Here is a 22,112-nt window from a genome sequence, read left to right as displayed (position 1 = left end):
TATCCCTCTCTAATTTGGAATGTTGTATTGATACCAGTCAATCTAAAAAAATAACAAAACGAAAGAGGAATGCATGATTGACATCCTTGTAGGGAAGTCTCTGCACACAACCCCGCTTCCTTTCTTAGCGTGAATGCTTACGGTTGCAAAGGCTGGGGCAAAGACATTGTCTTTGTTTTCTAGTTGTCTCTTCAGCAAGCCTACAGATGTCTTGAAACAAAAATCTTGACCTCCTTGTCGTTTCTGTCCCATTGTAGGTGCACCATATATACTTGATGGAGGGATAGTTAGAAAGAAAAAGGATTGCCCTTCATCCTCTCCCCTTCCTCTGGCAAAAGAAAATGGGAGTTTCCCTCAGCTGTCTACCTTGCTTTCTGAGATAAAGGGACCAAGAAGAAAGTTTTCTTTGAAGAGAAAGCTTGCCAAGGAGATGTGGGTTCCCACAAAGCTCGGTGACAAGCCCTGTTGCTGCTCAGCATTCCCCTCAGGGGCCCCGCCCCCTGCCCATATAAAGCCAGGCTGCACCGGGGCGGCAGCAGCTGGCACGCAGCCTCCAGCCTCCGGAGCACCGTCCTGGCCTGGCACTGGCACTGGCACAAGCTATGGCAAATGAAGGGCAAGTCCTGCTCTCCCCGCTGAAAGGGGGGCATCCTCCTGCAGGTAGGCTACCCACCTGCCCTCTGCCGTCCTGCAGAGCGCACCGGTCTCCCTGCTGCTCCTCTTTCCATCAGTGCCTGCAACAGGGGCTCCCCAACAGAGCCGAGGTTCTCAGCGTTCCCTTGTCACATTAACGTCACACGACCTCATTGCCTCCTACATCTTAGAACTCTCCGAGCTTATGTATACACCACCTGAGGATTGGTCAAGCCCCAGTTGAATTAAAACCTCATTAGAAATGAAGGGATATGGGATTCAGAGCTTGTGAAAGGGGAGAGCTAAGGTTGGACCTTCCCTCCTGGGCCGTAGGTAAGCAGCGAGGCATCCACAGGAAGGCAATTTACTGCCATGGCAACCTTCTTCTCAAGAGGAGCCAGCTCTAAGTCTCAGTCGCCCCAGGATGACTGGGCATCCTCTGACTTCAGACCCAGGGAAACCAGCTTCCACACAGAGGACAGCAACTTTATTTTTCTCTCTCTTCTCAGGCTTTGGGGTTTGGCAGTGTTATCCAGAATGTAGTTTGCTTTGTCATCAAGCTGAGGAGCACTTTTTAATACAGACCCAAGCACTGGAGGGGGGCTGACTAGGGAAAGCAGCAATCAAAGTATTTGGCAAAGTAGCCATAGTTTTCTCTCTTTATTTTTCTTTTTCTTAACGTAGACTCTCTGTAATATGAAAGTTAGCTTTATTGTACTTACTGTTCATATAGCTTGACTGAGGTGAGCAGGTCTATTTTTAGCTAGCTTCATGTTCTTTCAACTGTCTTCCTTCTTTTTTTCCTTAAGAAACATCTCAAAATCTTGACCACTTTGTTCTTGCCTTTCTCCATTGAAAAAATTTATTGCCATAATGCTTTGGCACCTCTAAGCCAAGGTTTTTTCAGTTATCTTTGCTGTAGGGGATGCTGGCAGGAATCACCTTCAGAAAGCTTTGAAAAGGGACACAGAGGTTCGATAGCTTTGTGGTGGACTGCTCACCTGAAAGAGTCTGAATTTTACTACTAATTCTGAGCTTTAAGTTCTAGGCACTGTGCCCCAGTTTCCTGTGGCAGACTCCTGACCTTTTATACTTGCAATTGGATTTGGCAATAGTTAACATTATCTGTATTTAAAGTTAATGATGCTGGGGCTCCTGGGTGGCTCCGGCAGTTGAGCGTCACACTCTTGATTTCGGCTCAGGTCATGATTTCAGGGTTGTGAGATCAAGCCCCATATCAGGATCAGAACTGGGTGTGGAGCCTGCTTGGGCTGCTCTCTCCCTCTGCCCATGTCTCTTAAAATAAATAAACAAAACAAAATAAACAAAATAGAATTGATGCTAACTAATGGCCAGGAACTATATATGCAAATTATTAGAAGAAACATTCATTACAGAAAGGAAAAAAAAAAAAGAACACATTCTTTTCCCACCCCCATCCTTCATGAAATGGAGAAGCTAAAACCTGATTCACTAAATTACATTTATGCACAAAGAACACGAGATAAACTTAACCAAATGAAAGTTTGAATGAAACCACCAGGAACTTTCTGTCCCACCGCTAATGATTGCTAATTACTCTGTGTACATAGCACACCATGACTCCATCAAGCATGTCACAATGCCCCTGGCATGACAATTAATTATTATGAACTGTGACACTACAGATAAGAGGTTTGGGGTAATTAGGATGGAGATGAAGGCAGACTTTTGCCTCCCCACGGAGAGCAAGTGAACAAAGAAACCTCATCCTTCAGCTTGTCTTGCTACATATTTTAAGTCTGAACCAGTTTGCTGTGGTGCAAAATGTTATTGATGGAACAATAATTCATTGCCAAAATGCCACTAAATCTTCACCTGATTTTTATAAGCAAAATAGAAATCCCTGAAGTGGGCAGCAGGTGCGATGTGGCAGGAAGGGACTGACACCACCTTTGGAACTGGGCAGAGTCTCGGCTTATCCTCTGCCTTCATTCCATTACCCTTGGCCGCAGAATCCTCATCTTTTTCTTTTTTCTTTTTTTTTTTTTAAGACTTTATTTATTTATTTGACAGAAATCACAAGTAGGCAGAAAGGCAGGCAGAGAGACAGGGGTAGGTGGGCTCCTGCTGAGCAGAGAGCCTGATGCGGGGCTCGAACCCAGGACCCTGGGATCATGACCTGAACCAAAGGCAGAGGCTTTAACACACTGAGCCACCCAGGCGCCCCAGAATCCTCCTCTTTAAAGCAGCAGCTAATAAACAGCATCGATACTATTAGATTGTTATGATAATTAAAGGAGAAAACCCATGTAAAGCAGCTGATACGTGAATGTTAGTCTCCTTAAAATGCAGGCCCTAGTGAAACACACCTCTGGCAGAAGGAATGATCTTCCCGGTCGCTCGCAAGGGCTTCTGATGCTCACGGCTGCACAAGGCACAACCGCGGCAGTCAGAACAGAAGGGAACTGAAGGAAAGGGACAAGATAAATGTGCTTGCCTCCTCATAGTTGAAAATGAAACCTCTCAGAAATCAACCAGCTGTCACTCTTTCCCACCTCCGTGTGGAGTGCTTAGTCACGTTTCTTTTTTGTATATTAATATAATAAACATCTCACTTTGGTTAGCCCTGGTTATCGGTTTGTGCTGGGAAACAAGACTACATTAAGCTTGAGGTGGTCTAGGTGCTTTTCAGCTTAGCTTTGGATTTGCTGCTTTTTTGTTTTGCCTTGCTCTCAGTTTTAGAGGAAACCCATCACGTGAATGGCCAAAAATCTGTGAGCGGAAGGTGATAGAAGGAAGCGAAGTACACAAGGAACTAGAAAGAGCAGGAGTTCCGAGGCTTTCTGTATTTCTTGCACGTTGTAACTGGGTTTAAGTCAAATGAATCAGAGCCTTCAGAGGGCTCACTTTGAAACCCCCAGAGAGAATCAGTTTTCTGGCTCACTAATGAGAGAGGGAAGTTTGGAGACAGGCGCAAGTGTGAATCTTATACAGAAAATGAGGGGGGAACCATAGCTACAAAAGGGCCCGGGTCATTTAAAATAGAATAAACACCACAGGCTTCCTTTTCTCAACTCCCGTCCGCTCAAGTCAATGCATGGGGGTTGATCTGTGAGGCTGGAGGAGAGGTGGTGAGACGCAGTCCCCCAGACATCACGGGGACAGGGGTTTGGATGACTGTAAGACCAGCTGCTTCCCTAGACACGGCCGCAGCCCTGCAGACCGGCAATGCACTGTCCTTGTTTCACAGAGGAGCAAACTAAAGGTCAGCAAGGTCGGGGGACTAGCCCGAAGCCATGCAGCTAGTTCGGGCAGTGGGGCTGAGATCTGAAAATAAAGGGGAGCCCCATGCTCCCCTGCTCTAGAGCCCTCTCTCTTTACTTCACCAACTTTTCCTGACTTTCCTTTTGGGTCTCGATTGACATCTTAAAATGGGCTGACAAACTGACTCTAAATGCAAAGTGAATGTTTTATGCACATCTCAACTTTTAGTTAAAATCTTCAAATATAACAGCTTAGTCACAAGGCAGCGTGTGCACAAACCTTTGTGTTATTCGGCCTTTTCCCGTCCATTTTCCACTGATTCGTGAAAGAGAAAAGCTTCTTTTGCGGACAGATGTGTCTTTCTTTATCTTGACTCTCCTCTACCAGAAATGTTGTCTGGAAGATCTTAACTGGAAGATTATCATATAGCATCCTAAACTCAAGTGCCTATTTTTGCAAAGTTATAAACTACAAAAGCAACTAGAAGAGTATAATGCTCGCTCAGCAAAGGTTCATTTTCCCCCACATAAATTTAGATTTTCTAATGAAATTATCCAGAAGGGCATCTCTCTCTTTTACATTTTTTAAAGCTCTAGTTCATTTTGCATAAAGTCTTATCTTATGTATTTGTACTCAACTATTAAAATGTTAAAATCAGTTCATATTTTACCTTGCCCAATTCTGATTGGTCCTTCTATAGAAGTTCAAAAGGCATTATAGTCCCAAACATGGAATTGTGTAAATTACTACAGCTTTAAGTAAGCTAAGTTAGATACAGTGAAACTTCGAAGAGTTCTCATGAGTTAGACCTACCCGATCTATCGAACATGGGCAGTATCTGATTGTGTTGGATTGTAAATATTTATTTACAGTGGTTTATCTCAGTTCTGGGAGACCAGTGTGACTAGTGTTCCCAGCAGAGCTTTGATGATGACCCTCCCATAAACCGGTTCCATCTGGTTCAGTCACCCCAAGTAGTGTGAGGAGCCTTAATCTATATCTTAGTATGTCCATGTAGAGTATGGGGATATTATTTTCTGTGTCTTTCTGCTGTATGTGGCTGACCAAGCAAATTACCTACCAGAACAAGTTTGATACAAGAACTGTGCTCTGGAAATCCAAGGTGTGTGTGGTTTACTTATGTCTCCTAAATCACTGAGTTAGAGCATACAGCCCCATCAGAGAGAGGATTCAAAGTCTCCTGGATGAAAGTAGGAATCTTCTGGGAGGATTTTTAATTTCCCCTCAAATCTCTCTGTCTTATTATTCTTAAGAATACATTCTTCAATTTCTTCTGGCATTTACTTCTCTGTTAAGTGCCTTATATTCTTTCCAAAGGGAGGAAAGTGATTTTATTTTTGAGACAAAGACTTAATGATAAAGATCACCTACTTCAACTTCCATCAGATTTCCCCACGTCCTCTTAAGATGTTCATGGCAGGGGCACTTCTTGAACACACTGAGAGCCAAGGGACTTACTGTTCTACTAGGCACCTACTTCCCCTTGAATAATACAAACTAGCCAGACCAGTAGCCAGTATCATTCTGGAACATTTATCCTTTGGTCTTCAGTCTCTCCTCTGAAACAACATCAAGTAAATATAAATAATAACAATTACCATAAACCAGGTGCTCCTGTCACCTCTATTGTCTAGAGTAACCTGAACAATTATTCTTATTGAAGGATGCAGAAACTGAGTCTTAGGGGGATTTAAGTGTCTTGCTCAAGGTCCCAGAGCTCAGTAGGGGTAGAACTATCTGACCCTACATGAAATTTCCTCACCAGCATGGGTGCCTGGGTGGCTCAGTTGGTTAAGCATTTGACTCCTTTTTTTTTTTTTTTAAGATTTTATTTATTTATTTGACACAGATCACAAGTAGGCAGAGAGACAGGCAGAGAGAGAGATGTGGGGAAGCAGGCTCACTGCTGAACAGAGAGCCCGATGTGGGGCTTGATCCCAGGACCCTGGGGGTCATGACCTGAGCCAAAGGCAGAGGCTTTAACCCACTGAGCCACCCAAGCGCCCTTGCATTTGACTCTTGATCGCAGTTCAGGTCTTAATATCAGGGTCTTGATCTCAGGGTGGTGAGTTTGAACCCTATGTTGGGCCCCACACCTGGAATCTACTTTAAAAAAAAAAAAATTCCTCACCAGAAAACCATTCCTCCTCCACATGATAGCCCCTCAGATGTTTGGAGATGCCACCTACATTCTCTTGAGTCTATCTTCTTCAGAAGTGACGTTTCCATACTTTCTAGTTCCTCCTGTGATGTGGCTCCCTTCCTCACACTGGCCCATCTCCTCTTGACTTGTCTAGGTTGTCAAGATTTTTGCAAATCAGTAGTACAGAACTCAACATTCCAAAGGGCATCTCATTTTTAACTATTGCTTATTTTAACTATTAACAAGTTTGCTTCTATAGTTGGTGATAATAATCAGTCTAGGTAAAATAAATACCTAGCCTGGGTGGCTCAGTGGGGTAAGCCTCTGCCTTCGGCTCAGGTCATGATCCCAGGGTCCTGGGATGGAGCCCCGCATCGGGCTCTCTGCTCAGCAGCGAGCCTGCTTCCTCCTCTCTCTCTGCCTGTCTCTCTGCCTACTTGTGATCTCTGTCTGTCAAATAAATAAACAAAATCTTTAAAAAAAAAAAAAAAGAATAAATACATAGAAACAACAGCATCAGGGAAAACACAAGGAATGTTAATAAGAAAATAATTACAGCACTCCATATTTCAAAAGCACTTGTCACAGGGAGAAAGAAAAACACAGTTGGGAGGGGTACTGAAGGCCCAACCTCTAGACCTCCTGTTTGGCTCCTCTCAGCACAAGAGTCAGGGGTTGTGAACACCAGCCCCTTCACACAGAGGCACTCCCTCCTCCGTCTTCCTGGGAAAGCCATCCCTTGGTTTATTTCACATCTACATTCCGTGGCTGTTCAGAAGATGTTTTCTCATCATTTGATTTCTGTTGCTGATTACTCTGCATGCCTTTTTCTCATATAATATGTGTCTCTTTCTGGGTATGCATGAATTTAAAGCAGACCATGTGTAAAAATAGCATTCTTTTCCTAGACTGACTCTAATACTGCAAAATTCTCATGAGAAGCTTTTATAGTCAATGAAAAAACAACATGGTGATTCAAAATGACCAAGTGGAGTTTATTCCATGAATGCAAGAATGGTTTGATAGTAAGACAACCATTAATCTATCTTTATAGATTAATATCTGTTAATATAAGTAACCACATGAAGGATAAAAATCATGGATCATATGCATGAATGCTAAAAAGGCATTTGTAATTTTCAAGCCCAACAAAATAGTAATAGAAGAACATTTCCCTAATTTGAAAAAATATATATATATTACATATACATATATATTTTTGTGTATATGTGTGTGTATCCACCTAAGTACACATCATATGTAATGAAAAAATTAAAAACAATCCCTTAAAACTTATTATAAAATGAAGCTGTCAACCATCATGACTATTTAACATTATTCTACAGGAGGTAGTACTATAATTCTTTACAGGTTATATAATGTTTTTTACCTGAAAAACCCAAGGGAATCAGCAACAAAAAAAAACCATTATAAACAGTAAGAACTCAATAAGGTCTGGGTATAAAGTCAGAGATATAAGAACAACAATCTGTCAGAGTTATAATTGAAGAATTGACCCCATTTACAATAGCAACAACCAAGGTAAAATGCTTAAGGAATAAACTTGACAATACATGTGTAAGATCTATGCAAACCAGTTACTGAGGGACCCCAAAGAAGATGTGAACAATGGAAATGCATACCATGTTCTTGAATAGAGAGTCTCCAGAAATATAAACATATGAATTTTCCCTTTAAAAAAAATCTTTAAATTTAAAGCAAGACCATTAAAAAAAATGGACAAAAAAATTGAACAGCTCATAAAGAGAAAATAGAAATGGCTTCTAAAACACAGAAATAAGCTCAACCTTTAGTAAAATAGAAGAAATGCAAATTAAAACACGTTATCTTTCTTTTTTAACTTCCTGCTCATCAAAACCAAATATTTCCCAGCTCCCATTGTTGTTAAAGTAGGAGGAAAAAAAATCACTGTCATCTTCGTTCCTGAGGCTGTAACTGGTACAGCCTCTGGGAAAGGCGATTTGGCAAGTTGTAACAAAATTTTAAATGCACATACCCTTCAGAACTAACAAGATCACTTGTAGGAATTTCTCCCATGGGTATACTTGCACTTGTGCAAAATTATGCGTATAAAAGGATATTTGTTGCAGCATTGTTTGTGACATCAATGAATTAGAAACATCTGAAATGTCTAACATTTGGGAATTGGTTAAGTAAATACAGGATGTTCACATAATGAAAATTTAAAGCAGATGTTAAAAAGAACGACACATTTCTCTATATATAGATAGATAGGGAATTTACTCCAGAATGTATGATTGAATGAAAAATATAAATAAACAAGATGTAGAACAAGGTGTATCTTATGCTGCCATTTAAACAAGAGTAATATGTGCAGTATCTGGGGATGAACATAGGACTTGTCTACCATTCGCAGTAGCTAGGAGATGAATTAGGGGCTGGAAATAATGGTGGGAGGGAGACTGCAGACTCTTTTACACTTTTTGAATTATGGGCCTTATGCATATTTCACAAAATCAGCAATATATATAATAATTTTTAAAGAACAGTGATAAAGTCAAATTTCTAAGTGCATTGAGAAATAGAATAGGTTTTCCTTACTTTTCATTTTATTGGACCGAGCTTTGGAATTTGTCAGTTTGACATTTCCATAAAAAGAATTAACAGGTTCAAACAAATCAATGTCCATTTAGCTTTTTCGCATTTGAGCTTGTCAGATTTTAGATGTGCAAATTTCCTGGGAACAGAAAGAAGTATTTGCTTTGACTTGCAATCTGAAATGGGTTGTTCCTTTTCAAAAGTTGATTTCATCTGACATTGTTAAACACTTGAATTGCTGTTAGGTCATCTGTAGCCTAATTAACACTAATTGATCTCCTGAATGGCAGGATTTTTAATGTAGTTTAATTACTCATTAGAACATCTGAGCTTGGCCAATGTCCGGAGGTTTGGGGTCTGGGATGGAAGGTGGGGTTCCGGTGGGATCAGAGGCATCTCTCTTGAATTAAATGGCTGTTACCATCACATGCCCTGACTTTTGGCTCATCCCTCAGAATCTGTGCTTTTGAATGCTTTAGTTGAAAAGAAAAAAAAAGTGCAAGCCTTGCACAAACTTTAATCTTGTGGGAAAACAAGAGGGTCACATTGTAATTGTCTGTGGCTATCATAAAAAGCATAGTTGGTTTGATAACAAGAAAAAAATGTTTTTCAGTGAAATGCCTAAGGGAGTAGGGAGTATGTTGCTATTCTCTTCCCCAAACCAAAGGTGTAAACCTCTGCTACTTTTCTTAGCCTCAGTTCCTGCTCTATGTACATAAACAAGCAGACCTCAGCCCTTCTCCGCTTCCCCACCTTGTCTGCCTAACACAATATTTTTTCTTCTATTCAGTTCAAGGTAACGTTTTATTGTGTTGTTTTAGATAAAAGTTTAGATCTTCAAAAAGTAAGTTCTAAAATTCTTTTCAAATCTAAATTCATACCTTGAATAAGAAAAGCAAGCCTACTGTTTTTATTCTAATCACAACTCCTGTGTTGATGCTTGTTTGTTTATTTGTTTTGTTTTTGTTTGTTTGTTGTTTGTTTGATGCTTGTTTGTTTATAGTAAAGGCTGGAGGCATGCGAATTTCCAAAAAACAAGAAATTGGTGTCCTGGAGAGACATACCAAAAAAACAGGATTAGAGAAAACAAGGTAGGGATTACTGAATTTCTTCTCCTTCATCACCTCAAGGAGTTTTGAGTGACTGCTTACAGAAGTCAGAGGCCTCCCTGTATTTTACGATAAACCAAGGCTCCCCAGGCCTTTACTGAACAGAGTTAGAGCCAGCCAGCTGAGGAGTGGACAGGGGCTAAAGAAAGGCACATTCAGGTGAAAGGTTGCTACCTTCTAGAAAACTCTCTCTGGGCCCACTCATTACCCACATCCTCCTCCTCTCTGCAGCCTGCTCATCTCCCTTGTACTTACAAAGCACAATCCTGAGTGCATCCAAACCTGACTCATGTTCCTTGATCCTATTTTCAAATTAGCCTTTAAAATAATGTCCCTAGGCTGGCCCTGTTTTCATAGTATGCTTTCTGCTGTAGCAAATCTTCTGAATTAAAAATAAATGGGTTTTGCGGGCAGGGGGGGGGGGTAAATCCATCACTTAATTATTTAGAAAATAATGGCCACAATATTTGGCATAGCCAGAAGGCATAGAGATACTGAAGTTGGTCTCTCTCTGCTTCTTCTGCTGTGACCTTGACAAAAGGCACAGCTCATCAGAGAGCTGTGGGCTGTGGAGGTGCGCAAATGGCCCAAGCACGGGACTGTGGTTAAGGAAAATGACTGTGTTGTAAAAGAAAGAAACGTGCAAAACTCCAAGGAGGTGATGGGGACACTTCAAAGACAATTTCAACATGGTTTCCACAGATGAGTTCAAGAGTGATTCAAACAGAGTGAGTTAGAGGATGTTCAGGGATGCGTAGGGATGTGTAACAGTCTCAGAAGGGAATGCAGCGGGAAATAGACTGTGGAATTTCTCTGGCTCTTTCATACAAAATTATTTTGAAATCATTTTTAAAGTTTTCTTCCCAGTTTCTGGGAAGAGAATTTTCTGAGGATTTGTTCCACTTTTAAAATGAAATGCGCATTGGCCCCATTACCAGTTATGTTTTTTGTTTCTTCTGATATCAGAAATAATTGCCACACAATGAAAGCCAAGGCTGTAAATCCTCAGCGGCTGACCGAGCTCTAGGACAGTTCTTAGAACAGAGAAAGCCCTTGAAACGACACCAGGCTGTTGTTGAACTGCAGGCTGGTTTGATTCTGTCACTAAAACCTGATCAAGCATAAGCCGTGTTCATGGTGACCCTGGTTATCATGTCTGGGCCAGGGACCCGGGAACTAAAAAGTCATGGCTTGGAAATGACATCCAGTTGGCAGCCAGTAGACGAGGAATTTGTTCCTCTGCACCTCAGGAAATGGGGACTCAACTATGAATTCTGGCATCAGCTGAACATTGTAGGAAGAGCTGACCAGAGAGTAACAAAGTGGAGATTGGGACCCTCTTTAAAAATTCAGGTGTTGTCTTATAGTCATTCAAAAATGAGGATGGGGGGAGGGGTGGCACCTGGGTGGCTCAGTTGGTTAAGCGACTGCCTTCAGCTCAGGTCATGATCCTGGAGTCCCAGGATGGAGTCCTGCATCGGGCTCCTGCTCATCAGGGAGTCTGCTTCTCCCTCTACCCTCCTCCCCCTCTCATGCTCACTTTCTCTCTCTCTCTCTCCCCCAAATAAATCAATAAAATCTTTTTAAAAATGAGAATGGGTCCACAGCAGAACATAAACAGCAGGAAATAGCTCACCTCTCTATTGCCCTATTCACTAGCATCAGTTATAGGGGGCTTGATGTGTGTAGGATTTGGGGGCCACTTTAAAGAGAAGTGATGAAACACCACAGATATGAAAGGGCTGGGCACTGGCCTGACCGTGAGGAGGAAGGAGCCGGTGCAGGGCGAGGCCCTGAAGCTGGAGCTTCATTCCCTCCACTCTCAATCTCCCTCAGCCGCTGACATTCCTGTGCTTCGGGAGTGGGTGCAGGAAATATGAGGCCCTCATTTTCATGGACAAACATCCTTCCTTACATCTTCTTGGAGGATGGCTTTTGCAAAATGTATCAGAGAAAATAAATTTCTAAGTACCATCAATCTATGTCCATGTCCTAATAACTTTCCCTCACCAATGCCAGCCATCCAAGAAAAAAAAAAGTGCCAAATGCAAAGTTTCCATCAAGAAGCTGTACAAGCAGGCTCAGCCCTGATTGACGCTCTCCTACAAAATAAATTGGCCCAAGAAAAAGAAGCCAGACGCAAAAGAGCCCATGCTGTGTGATTCCTTTTATGAAGTACAGAAACAGTCAAAACTAATCTGCAGGGCTCTAAGTCAGGGGAGTGGTTATCCCTGGGGTCAGCTGGTTTGGCTAGTTGTGAAGAGTCACCAAGCTATATACACCCATGGAAAGATGAAATAAAAATACACCAGTAATAATAACTTGGCCTACAAAGATTTTTACAGCACACGGACACACAAAAGCAGAATCTTTTTTTCTTCTGGATACTGCCAAGCAGAATAAAAGCTTAAAGGCCAAGTAGACAGTCGCTGTATCAATCATTTAACCTCCTTAGTAGGAAAATTTTGGGGTCCTCAGTGAAATTTTGTTTCATCTTTACAGTGCCATTGCAAGCGTTGCCAAACTCCAGGCCATGGATGCTCTGAATGACACGCTGGAGAAGGTGAGGCGGGGTATGGGTGAGGCCCCTCACGAACGTTCCCGCTCAGGATTTATCCAACAGTCAAGTCGAATGAGTGAACAAAACTGAGCACTGAGCTTTTATCCAACTCAGACATTTGCCGTTCTTGGGGAGGACTGCACTCCCCAAGACCTGTTTCTCCCAAGTTCCTAGTGTCTGTTTAATAAATCATGTGAAAAATAAGACAGAAAACAAGGCAAGAATCATGACACCGAAGTGGCAGAGTTGTACTGTGCCATCCTGAAATTTCTCAGAATCATCGGCATGTTTTTATAAAAAGGCGGCCTGTGGATTGGGACTTGAGCAGTGCGGGAGCTTGCTACCCACCACTTCCTACCCACAAGGCAATATTTGATTTGAGGTGAAAGTGAGTGGCGGACAGTTGCACAGATTAGGGCTGGAGGAACACTCAGCACTGGCTAGGTTTATCCAGGAAAATCTGTTTGTGCGGGTGGTTGGCCGTTGCTAAATTTATTCTATATCTTGTATTTCTTCTAAGTAGCTCCAGAAACTTGGAAAACTCTTACCAGATTAACAGTGGTTTGGTTTTGGATTTACTAGTTTGTTTTTGAATTTTGTAGGTAATCTAAGTGAAGGTCCTTATTCTACCCCGCTGGGGCAGATAATTTGCATTGAAAGCAAGGAATAACCCACTCTGCTGCTCTCCTGTTAATGGAAGGGACAGGACTGTGCATAATTTATAGAAGGAAGACTGTCACTGCCAAAATCAGGACTCTGGAAAAGATGGGAGCAGAAACTGAGCAGCTAGACCTCTAGGGGCCTCCATTTGGTAGCGGCTTCTCTACTTTATTGGTATGACCTTGAGCAAATTACTCATACTGTGCCTTAGATAAATTATTTGTAACTTGGAGATAAGGAAGGGCGCCTGGGTGGCTCAGTTGGTTGAGTGTCTGACTCTTGATCTCTGCTCAAGTGTTGATCTCAGAGGCTTGATCTCAGGGTCACAAATCCAATCCCTGTGTTGGGCTCCATGCTGGGCATGGAGTCTACAAAAAAAAAAAAAAAAAAAAAAAAAATGGCGATAAGGAAGAGTATATCCTTCACAGGGTTGTTGTGTGGAATGAGTTTGTACGTGTGATGCTTTTAAAACCGTGCCTGGCACAGTGTAACCTGTTTGCACTCGGGTTAGTAGTACTGGTTCTGTGACAGCAAAATAAATAGATGTGTCTGAAGTCCACGGGATGTATCAAGGCAGATGGTACTAAGCAGATTTTTTTTTAAGTCATCTCCATGCCCAACATCAGCTGAAACTTACAACCTCAAAATTAAGAGTGGCATGCTTTACTGGCTGAGCCAGCCAAGTGTCCCAGTACAAGGCGAGATCTTGATTATAGGCCACCGCTACAAAGCCTTCTAATGTGAGGAGCTTGGTTCTCCCACAGATAGATTTGAGGTGATGTCATAAACAGCCCCCTGCCTCCCTGGCTTTAGAAGAGGGGCTGGGATGAATGTGCCAGAGCAAAACAGGCTGTTGGCTTCTGCATCCCACGTCCTCTTGCACCTGCCCACAAAACGCCTCTTCCTCGGGGGCCACAGACTGGGTGCACTCGTAAATGGAACTGGAGGGACTGGACACAGTCCTCTAGAATATATGTTAACCCCAAATAAAATGTTTAAAGGGAGTGGTCAGTAGAAGCTGATTATGCTATATATTTTTTTTAAAAGATTTTATTTATTTATTTGACAGTGAGACACAGTGAGGGAAAACAAGCAGAGAGAGAGGGAGAAGCAGGCCTCTTGCAGAGCAGGGAACCTGAGGCAGGGCTTGATCCCGGGACACTGGTATCATGACCTGAGCCAAAGGCAGATGCTTAATAGCTGAGCCACCCAGGCACCACTAGGCTATATATGAGTTATGGTGCCAGAGTCTATATTGTTTTTGATAGACACATATGCTTATGTCATGACATAGAGGAGTTCTTTCCCTTTCAGTTAAAAATATCACTTCCTTATTTCACAGATTAAAAGGAAAATCAACAACAATAACAACAAGTTGTATTTGTAAACCACAGGAAAACATTGAGATGGTGTGTTGTTACAAATATTTTTAACAGCAACTGTACCTATTTAAAAAAAGAAACACACAATTTTAACTCTTAGTTCAATGTTTACTGCTGTAGGGTTGTGGCTAAGAGTACAGAGTTTGTTTACTGGTTAAAACAGGACTGACATCAGACATCAGATGTGTCTCCTGATGGCTCTGTCACTCAGATTTCCTCCCTTTCCTATGCCTCTGGTTCCTCATCTGTAAATGGGAATGTGGTTAATAGGATCCAGTTCACAGAAATGTTGTGAGAATAAAATGACCTTATGTAATATACACAAAGTACTTAGCAGAGCCAAGTGCAGTTCGCCCTCATAAATGTTAGCTTCTATTCCCGGGCAAGCATGCTACAGGACCTCACTTGGAATCCCAGGCAAAGGATAAAAGGCCAGCAACAAAATCAAGTCCCAAGATCACCATATATGACTATCTTGAGTATGGTAATTGGTGGGATCCATGTGTTTTCTTACCACTAAAAAATCCCTCCGGAGTCTGTAGTTCAACCTGAATCACAATAAGATTTTTTTTATAAGAGAGAGGGAGAGAACAGAAAGGGTGGGAAGCAAGGAGGGACGTCCAGAAGGAAAGAGAATCTTAAGCCCACACTACACTAGGGCTCTGTCTCTTGACCCCGAAATCAAGAATCCAAGGCTTAACCCACTGGGCCACCTAGGAGCCTCTTAAGATTTTATAGTAAAGGTCACCTTGGGATGGAAAGACATTTTAAAAATAGATGTGTTGAGATCTGTGGTTGTCAGGAGCTAGGGGTGAGAAAAGGGTCTGACCAAAAGGAGACAGGAGGAAATCTGAGGGTTGAGGGCTCTGCCTCTTAATTTTGGTCACAGACTGTGTGTACTTAGGAAAACTCATAGAACTGTACACTAAAGGGGTATATTTTACTGTAAATGAATTATATGTTAATTTTAAAATGAAAAATGCATAAACTATATACTGCCTCATACAATAAAATTAAGATATATAAAAGATAGAGAAATGTAAGTATAGATATCTACTGATGGCTTTTCACCAGCATTACCATTCCCCCACAATATCTCTGTCATGAAGACCTAACAATATATAATTGGCCAGAAGAAAGACAGTAGCAGAAATGAGGGGCATATCCTCTGCATTTAGAAACATTCATGCCCTCAGCTAGAGTTATGTCTGGTCCCAAGAACCCATGTTAATTCTCATACCAATGCAAGAATTTAAGAGTCTAAGGCAGTGGGATGCCTGGGTGGCTCAGTGGGTTAAAAGTGTCCGACTCTTGATTTTAGCTGAGGTCATGATCTCAGGGTTGTGAGATCGAGACTCACATCACCTCCATGCTGAGCATGGACCCCACTTGGGAGCGTCTGTCTCCCTCTCCCTCTGCCCTGTCCTTCATGCACATGTGCATTCTGTCTGTCTGTGTCTCTCTCTAAAAAAAAAAAAAAAAAAGAGTCTAAGGCAGTAAGAGGACAGTCTTATTCATAGGATCTCATCAACCACTTACACATGGCAAGACATTTCTATCCATATGTCACTCATCCCTGGATACCGTGCTTTAAAACCGACCTAGGGGCTGAGATGTGGGTGATTGAAAAACAATCCCCCAAAGCCTGTAATTGTATGAATCTAGGTGGGAAGCAGCCTGAAATTTTCCCCTCCCACTACTTCCCCCAACTCTTCTCTGCACACAGAACTCTCTCTCCCACTACCTTTCTCCTTGCCTCTTTCCCTCTCCAGATAGCCCTTCCTGCCTCTTCCAGCCCTACTTAATGAGAAAATTCAGGTTGCCTGGTGACAGGCCATATAACCTGGTATTCCTGCAGAAAAGGCCTTAGGTAACCCCCAAATTCTCTCAGCTGAAAATCTGGAAGAACCGGTCTCAGACCAAGTTCCACCAATTCCTTCAAGGCTGTTTGACTCTTTAGAAGACACGGAGCTCCTCTGAGATTTATGGTCGTTCATTTAATCTTTTTTTTTTTTTTTTTTTTTTTTTTTTTTTAAGGCAGAGAGTGAAAGACAATTCTGTAGACGGTTATGGAAATAAAATTTGGCAATCATTGTGAAGCTACTCTGAACATGAAAGTATCCATCTGAAGCGTTAGTAACAGGGTCGGGTTATGGTGTGGCGTGGGTTGGACTGTTGAAGCCTAGTTAAAGTTGGGGCCACTTTTCAAGTTGCCAAATGTGTCACCACTGCCAGAGTTAGTGAGATGTATGTGAAATGAGATCCTAAGGGAGCGGAAACTATCAAAGGCATCTGCAAATCTAAAAAGGTGTCTCTTGTTCTGTAGATAAACGTCACCATAGGAGTAGCCTTGAATTTCATTGACTCAAGCTGAAGGTTTTGTTTTAAGCATTTTGCTTAACGGGGTGTGGAAATCTAAGTGCTAACATTCAGGCTGGAAGTTAACACCCTGGAAAGATGAATAGAAGAATGGCCAGTGTGTGAATACTACCTAACTTCAGGCTCTAAAACAAAACCTGCCACTCATTTTCTTGCATCTAGAATTTCTTTCACAGCTCCGATCATAAAGACTTTTATTATGCTTCTTTTGCTTTTTTCTCGGAAACGAAAACTATAGATTCTGAGGTCACAGCTACCCAAGAAGGTAAATTCTGCATGTGGAAGTTTCTATTGATCTGCTTTTCAAGTTCAGTATGTTGCCCCTTATGTGATGGAGTCTCAGCAAGACCGAAATTCTTGTACACACACTGGCCTTGAATTCTTTCCCTTACGAGGTTACCCGAGATTCTCTATCCTAATGAATCAGACAAGAAACACCTTTCTTTTTTACAAACACTGTCATCCTATAAAGACTAATGATGAAAAATCCAAAGCTTCCCCAAGGTTCAGATGCCAGACTGAAGCCTGGCTGGAGGTGGTACTCTGGAAAGCTATTCCTATTTATTTCTGGTTCCCGCTAGAAAATACAATCGTCCTATTGCCATTGATACAAAATCTACAGCAAATATTTAGTCTATTTCGAGGTTAACCATTTTACTAACAGTTTCAATTCTGATAGAAGACTCTTTGTAGACTCTCCACCTGCAACCCGCAAGTCCTTCTACATTCAGGTGTTCTCCATTGAGGGACTGGAGCATATGAGAAAGAGAACTTGAGTCTCTTGTTGGATATTCAAGAGTTGCCGGACAGCCCTGCTCCAGGCTCCTTAAGACCTGTATATCTGTAATTTAATAATTATGGGCAGTTTCCCTAAGGCTGTTACCTTTGCCAGAATTATTTCCATTTCTTTCTCAATCCTGTTGATTTTTTCCCCCCTTAAACTTTCCCAGATCAGTTCACAGATGGCCAACAGGCCCCAGGGACAGCCTCCCATTAATTCTGATCTGCAGCATTGCCCTCCTGAAAAGCAGTTGAGCAGAACTTTGAGGACCTCTGTTAAATGCCTTAGTAAAAATGTAGCTCCTAACCCCTGTGCATTACTGGTGGGAATGGAAAATCTTACAGCCACTATAAAAAAAAAGCCACAATATGGCAGCTCCTCAAAAAATTAAACATAGAAATCTGTCATCCAGCAATTCTACTTCTGGGTATATACCCAAAAGAATGGAAAGCAGGGATTTGAACAGATGTTATACACCATTGTTTATAGCAACATTATTCACAATAGTCAAAAGGTAGAAGCTACCAAAATGTCCATCATCATATCATCATCTCACATACACAAAATGCGGTATACACACAGTCAGTGGGATACTGGTCAGCCTTAAAAAGGAAGGGAATTCTGACACATATCACAACTGGGTAAGTCTTGAAACAAAAGAAGCCAGACACAAAAGGACACATCCCGCATGAGTCCACTTACACATGATACCCGGAGCAGTCAGCAGTCATAAGACAGAAGGTAGAATGCGGTTGCCAGAGGCTGGAAGGTGGGAGGAGGGAGCGAGGAGTTGTTGTTTAAAGGATACAGAGCTTCAGTTTGATGTGCTGTAAAAGTTCTGGAGATGAATGGCAGAGATGGTTGCACAACAGTGTCAATGCATTTAATGCCGCCAAGCTGTACGCTTGAAAGTGGGTGAAATGGTAAATTTTGTCATGCGGATTTTACAAATTTTTAAGAGATTAAAAAAAAAAACTACAGCCTCTAAAGTGTGGAAATAAGCCTAGAGACAGTCAGGTCATGGGTTGATGCCTCCCCTCCCCTGCCATGGTCACTGTCACAGTGACTCTGTGGCTTTGTGTCCTCAGCGTCGACTTGTCATCTTGCCCTATCTCACCTTGGCTACTTGCCCACTTTTCTTTTATGTCAGAATTACTTGTTGTTTCCTTTCCCACCCTCTTCATCTTGTGCTTGACTTCATGTAACCTGGCAGGTGATCTTCCCACCTGTAATCTCTTGTATGTGGTTTAGAGCCAACCTGAAACAATCCATCTGTTTTAGTTGACACTGAAGACACCCAGTCTGGAAGAAAATTACTGAAGTCAGTGGCCTCTTAAGTTTCCTTTTGGTTCTAATGTTAAAACAAAAACAAAACACACTGCCCTTACCACACTCTAAAATACCTCGTGGCCCAATGGTAATTAATCTGGCCAAAAAAAAAAAAAAAAAAGTCACTCGCTCTTTTTTAGATTATAAAGCAACATTTATGACTAATACCTCGATTATGTTTCTTCCTTCCTGCTAGAACGCCCACAGAGACCATCCCTGGGCTTCATTATGATATTACTTCTGCCTGCTCATGGTGAAAGAAAAATTGTAGAAAAATACTCACAGGCAAAGTAAAGAAGAAGATGGGGAATTGCTCATAATTCCTCAGAGATAAGCACTGTTAACACATCAGCGTATACTCCTCCGGGGTGTTTAATTGTTTAAGACCAAGAAGAAAGGACTTTCTGGAGTCAAGTAGCACAGGAAAGGGAACGCTGTGTGCCTAGAGCTCAGGGACATTTGAGAAGAGATATAAGACACTAATGTTTTCCCTGGCTTAGAAGAGGCCAAATAAACCATAAACAATGTGATGCTTGGGGTCATATGTAGTTCATCTCCCCCTTTATTTAGCTTGAGTGTGAGGGCAAGGGCATGTAAGTTCCACAGCGATGTTAATTTCCTCATGAGCTGAGGCACCCTTCCTTGCTGGCTAAGGTGGGTGTCCTTAGGTATCTTTCTGTTGTATTGATCGGCTTAGAAACCAAGAACTGGAATGGACCCACAAGGTCACTGGGTACAAATTCTTCTCCTAGGAGAACTGCATGTGAATTGTTTACAGCACTGGGCACCTTTTCCATCTGAAGCTGTCCTTAGAGTGAATTCCATAAGGTTGCTGGGTTCCATATGAAATTCCTCTTACTGTCAAAAGCTGTTTGTGTTCACTTGAGCCATTTTCACTTGTTCACTGGAGCCCTTTTCTTCACAGATATCTTCCGTGGGATGACTAATAAGAACTTTTGTTACCTGGAGCTACTAATCACTCCTCAGCTTTCTTTTTATGAGGCTGTGGAGACTGAACAATAGGAAATTGCCAATATTGGACCATTTTTTACCTACAGAAACAGCCATTTCAAGCTTCAACATACTAACTGGCCCTAACTCTCCATGGCTTCTTTCAGAGGTTCCTTATTTTTGATCTTTTTACAATATTCCTCCCCAGTGGGATCTTCTCTGGTGTTCCCTACAGCCTCCTTAGAATATATATTCTGTATATATATTGATCTATATATACTGATCTATATATGCACAAAAATACTTGTTAATCTTGGAGAACTGATGAGATATAATTAAGCATTCCTACCTTTAAAAGTGTCACTTCAAAACATACATATAAATGCATATGTGTATCCTGTACATCATCTTGGGTATAATATAGTTGATAGTTTTCAAAATCAAGAACAAGCTAATAAGAGAAACGGGATGAATGCGTACATGTTGAGCCCAGAGCAGGAGGTGGTATGGGAAAAACACGTATGAAAGAAGTAACCAGAACTGTTGCCCTGACCAACCATATGGCCCTCTACTACTATAATACTTCATGACCAAAGAGATCCAATGCCCTTATTTTTTCTTTCCTTCTCACCTTTAGCTCAGCCATAAATTTCCAGCAGTAATGCACATGGCACAACAAAAACCCAGACCCGCCCTGGAGAAGGTCACTCCACTGAAAAGGATCTACATTATTCAGCAGCCTCGAAAATGTTAAGCTGGAACGTAAAACACAGGCGTCTGGCCAACTGCCGCGAACATCTGACAGCTTAGGGAAAAGGACCAAAATGTTCCATAGGCCTAGTGCACTTGCTTGGTAAATAAAACAGCTTTTGTATCTTCTCTTTTGACTTTAGATAATAAAGCATCCAAATTTATAAATCCAGTGCCTTCTTGGGCCTCATTTTGGTCCAGGTCAGGACCCCACGGATGATTACATAGGTAATCCTGTGGAAACCTGGAGAATCCAGAACACGGGTATTCCACTCCACCTCCCGGGTTAGGCCCTTTTCTCCTTGATGCTGACCCTGAGCTCTTCCACCCACAGTGAGTTCGCTCGCAAGGACAGAGGGGAGACGGGAACACTCTGAGCTGTGCAGAGGCCAATACTCTACGCAAACATGAGGCAGGATTCTTCTCAGTATGTTTGTCCTAAGATGCTCCAGCTTTCACTTGAGGTGAAATGTCGTTTCCGGCTCCCCACATAAATATGGAGGTTCATTTCGAAGGTTTGGTGAGGGACAATGAAAGCCTTAGGTTTGTTACAAACATATTGTCTTCTGTAAAGCTATCAAGGATGAAAGGTAGAATTACAGTTTCAGCAGAAGATTTGTTCAGGGCTTCCCACAAAGTTCATGCTCTTGAACCTGGGGGTGGGGAGTCATGATGCTGTAGGGCATTGTGATTAGGGTATAGATGTTGGTTTTATTTTTTTATTTTTTTTTAAAGATTTTATTTATTTGACAGAGGGAGAGAGATCACAAGTAGGCAGAGCAGCAGGCAGAGAGAGGAGGGGAAGCAGGCTCCCTGCTGAGGCAGAGACCCTGAGGTGGGGCTCGATCCCAGGACCCTGAGATCATGACCCGAGCTGAAGGCAGAGGCTTAACCCACGGAGCCACCCAGACACCCTGGTTTTTGTTTTGTTTTTTTTTTAATAAAGATTTTATTCATTTTTTTGTCAGATAGCGCAATAGCAGGGGGAGTAGCAGGCAGAGGGGGAGGGAAAAGCGGCTCCCCACTGAGCAAGGAGCCAGATGTGGGGCTCAATCCCAGGACATTGGGATCATGATCTGAGCCGAAGTCAGTCACTTAATGACTGAGCTACCTAGGCATCCCTAACCCATTGTTTTAGTTGAAGGGAGGAATAGGAGGGAAAGTGTTGCCAGGCTAAACCAGCTCTAGCTCTCTCCTACCCTCCACACACACACACACACACACACACACACACACTCTCTCTCTCTCCCTCTGTCTCTCTCTTTCTCTCTCTCTGTATACTCACATGTGAATATCCAGGGGTACCTTCAGGTGATAGTACCACATCCTTTTTCTACAAAGCTTAGCTATCACAGCATCACTGTCTGCACTTCTCATTAATAATGCTATCCAACAGTCAGCACCTGTCTTGACCCAAAAAAGTGGTCAGTACTCTAGGCCATCATGTTATAGGTTGATAACCCTTGGAGTGTGACCTGGTGCCATGCCTAGCTCTGATTCCTGGAACTCCAGAAGTGCTTGGCTAAAGTCCAGTGATCCTGCTGTTGCATCTTGCCTCCTACCCTGCATTTTGGCTCTTTTTCAGAAA

At 42.2% G+C, this 22,112-nt stretch overlaps 1 protein-coding gene across 1 annotated transcript; it reads left to right on the top strand.

Moving 5' to 3' along the window:
- The first annotated feature begins 517 nt into the window (after positions 1–517).
- On the top strand, positions 518–20,692 carry DAPL1 (death associated protein like 1). Its single transcript, XM_004743904.3, has 4 exons — positions 518–660; positions 9,627–9,714; positions 12,235–12,295; positions 20,412–20,692. Exons 1-4 carry the CDS (start codon positions 603–605, stop codon positions 20,526–20,528), a joined length of 324 nt encoding a protein of 107 aa, XP_004743961.1. The 5' UTR covers positions 518–602; the 3' UTR covers positions 20,529–20,692.
- Positions 20,693–22,112: the final 1,420 nt, after the last annotated feature.

This window comes from Mustela putorius, unplaced genomic scaffold, assembly GCF_011764305.1.
Source record: "Mustela putorius furo isolate JIRA1106 unplaced genomic scaffold, ASM1176430v1.1 tig00003869_pilon_pilon_pilon, whole genome shotgun sequence".
In the NCBI taxonomy this organism is placed as follows: Eukaryota; Metazoa; Chordata; class Mammalia; order Carnivora; family Mustelidae; genus Mustela; species Mustela putorius.
Note: the sequence above shows the minus strand (reverse complement) of the source record. Positions and strands in the feature narration are given on the sequence as shown.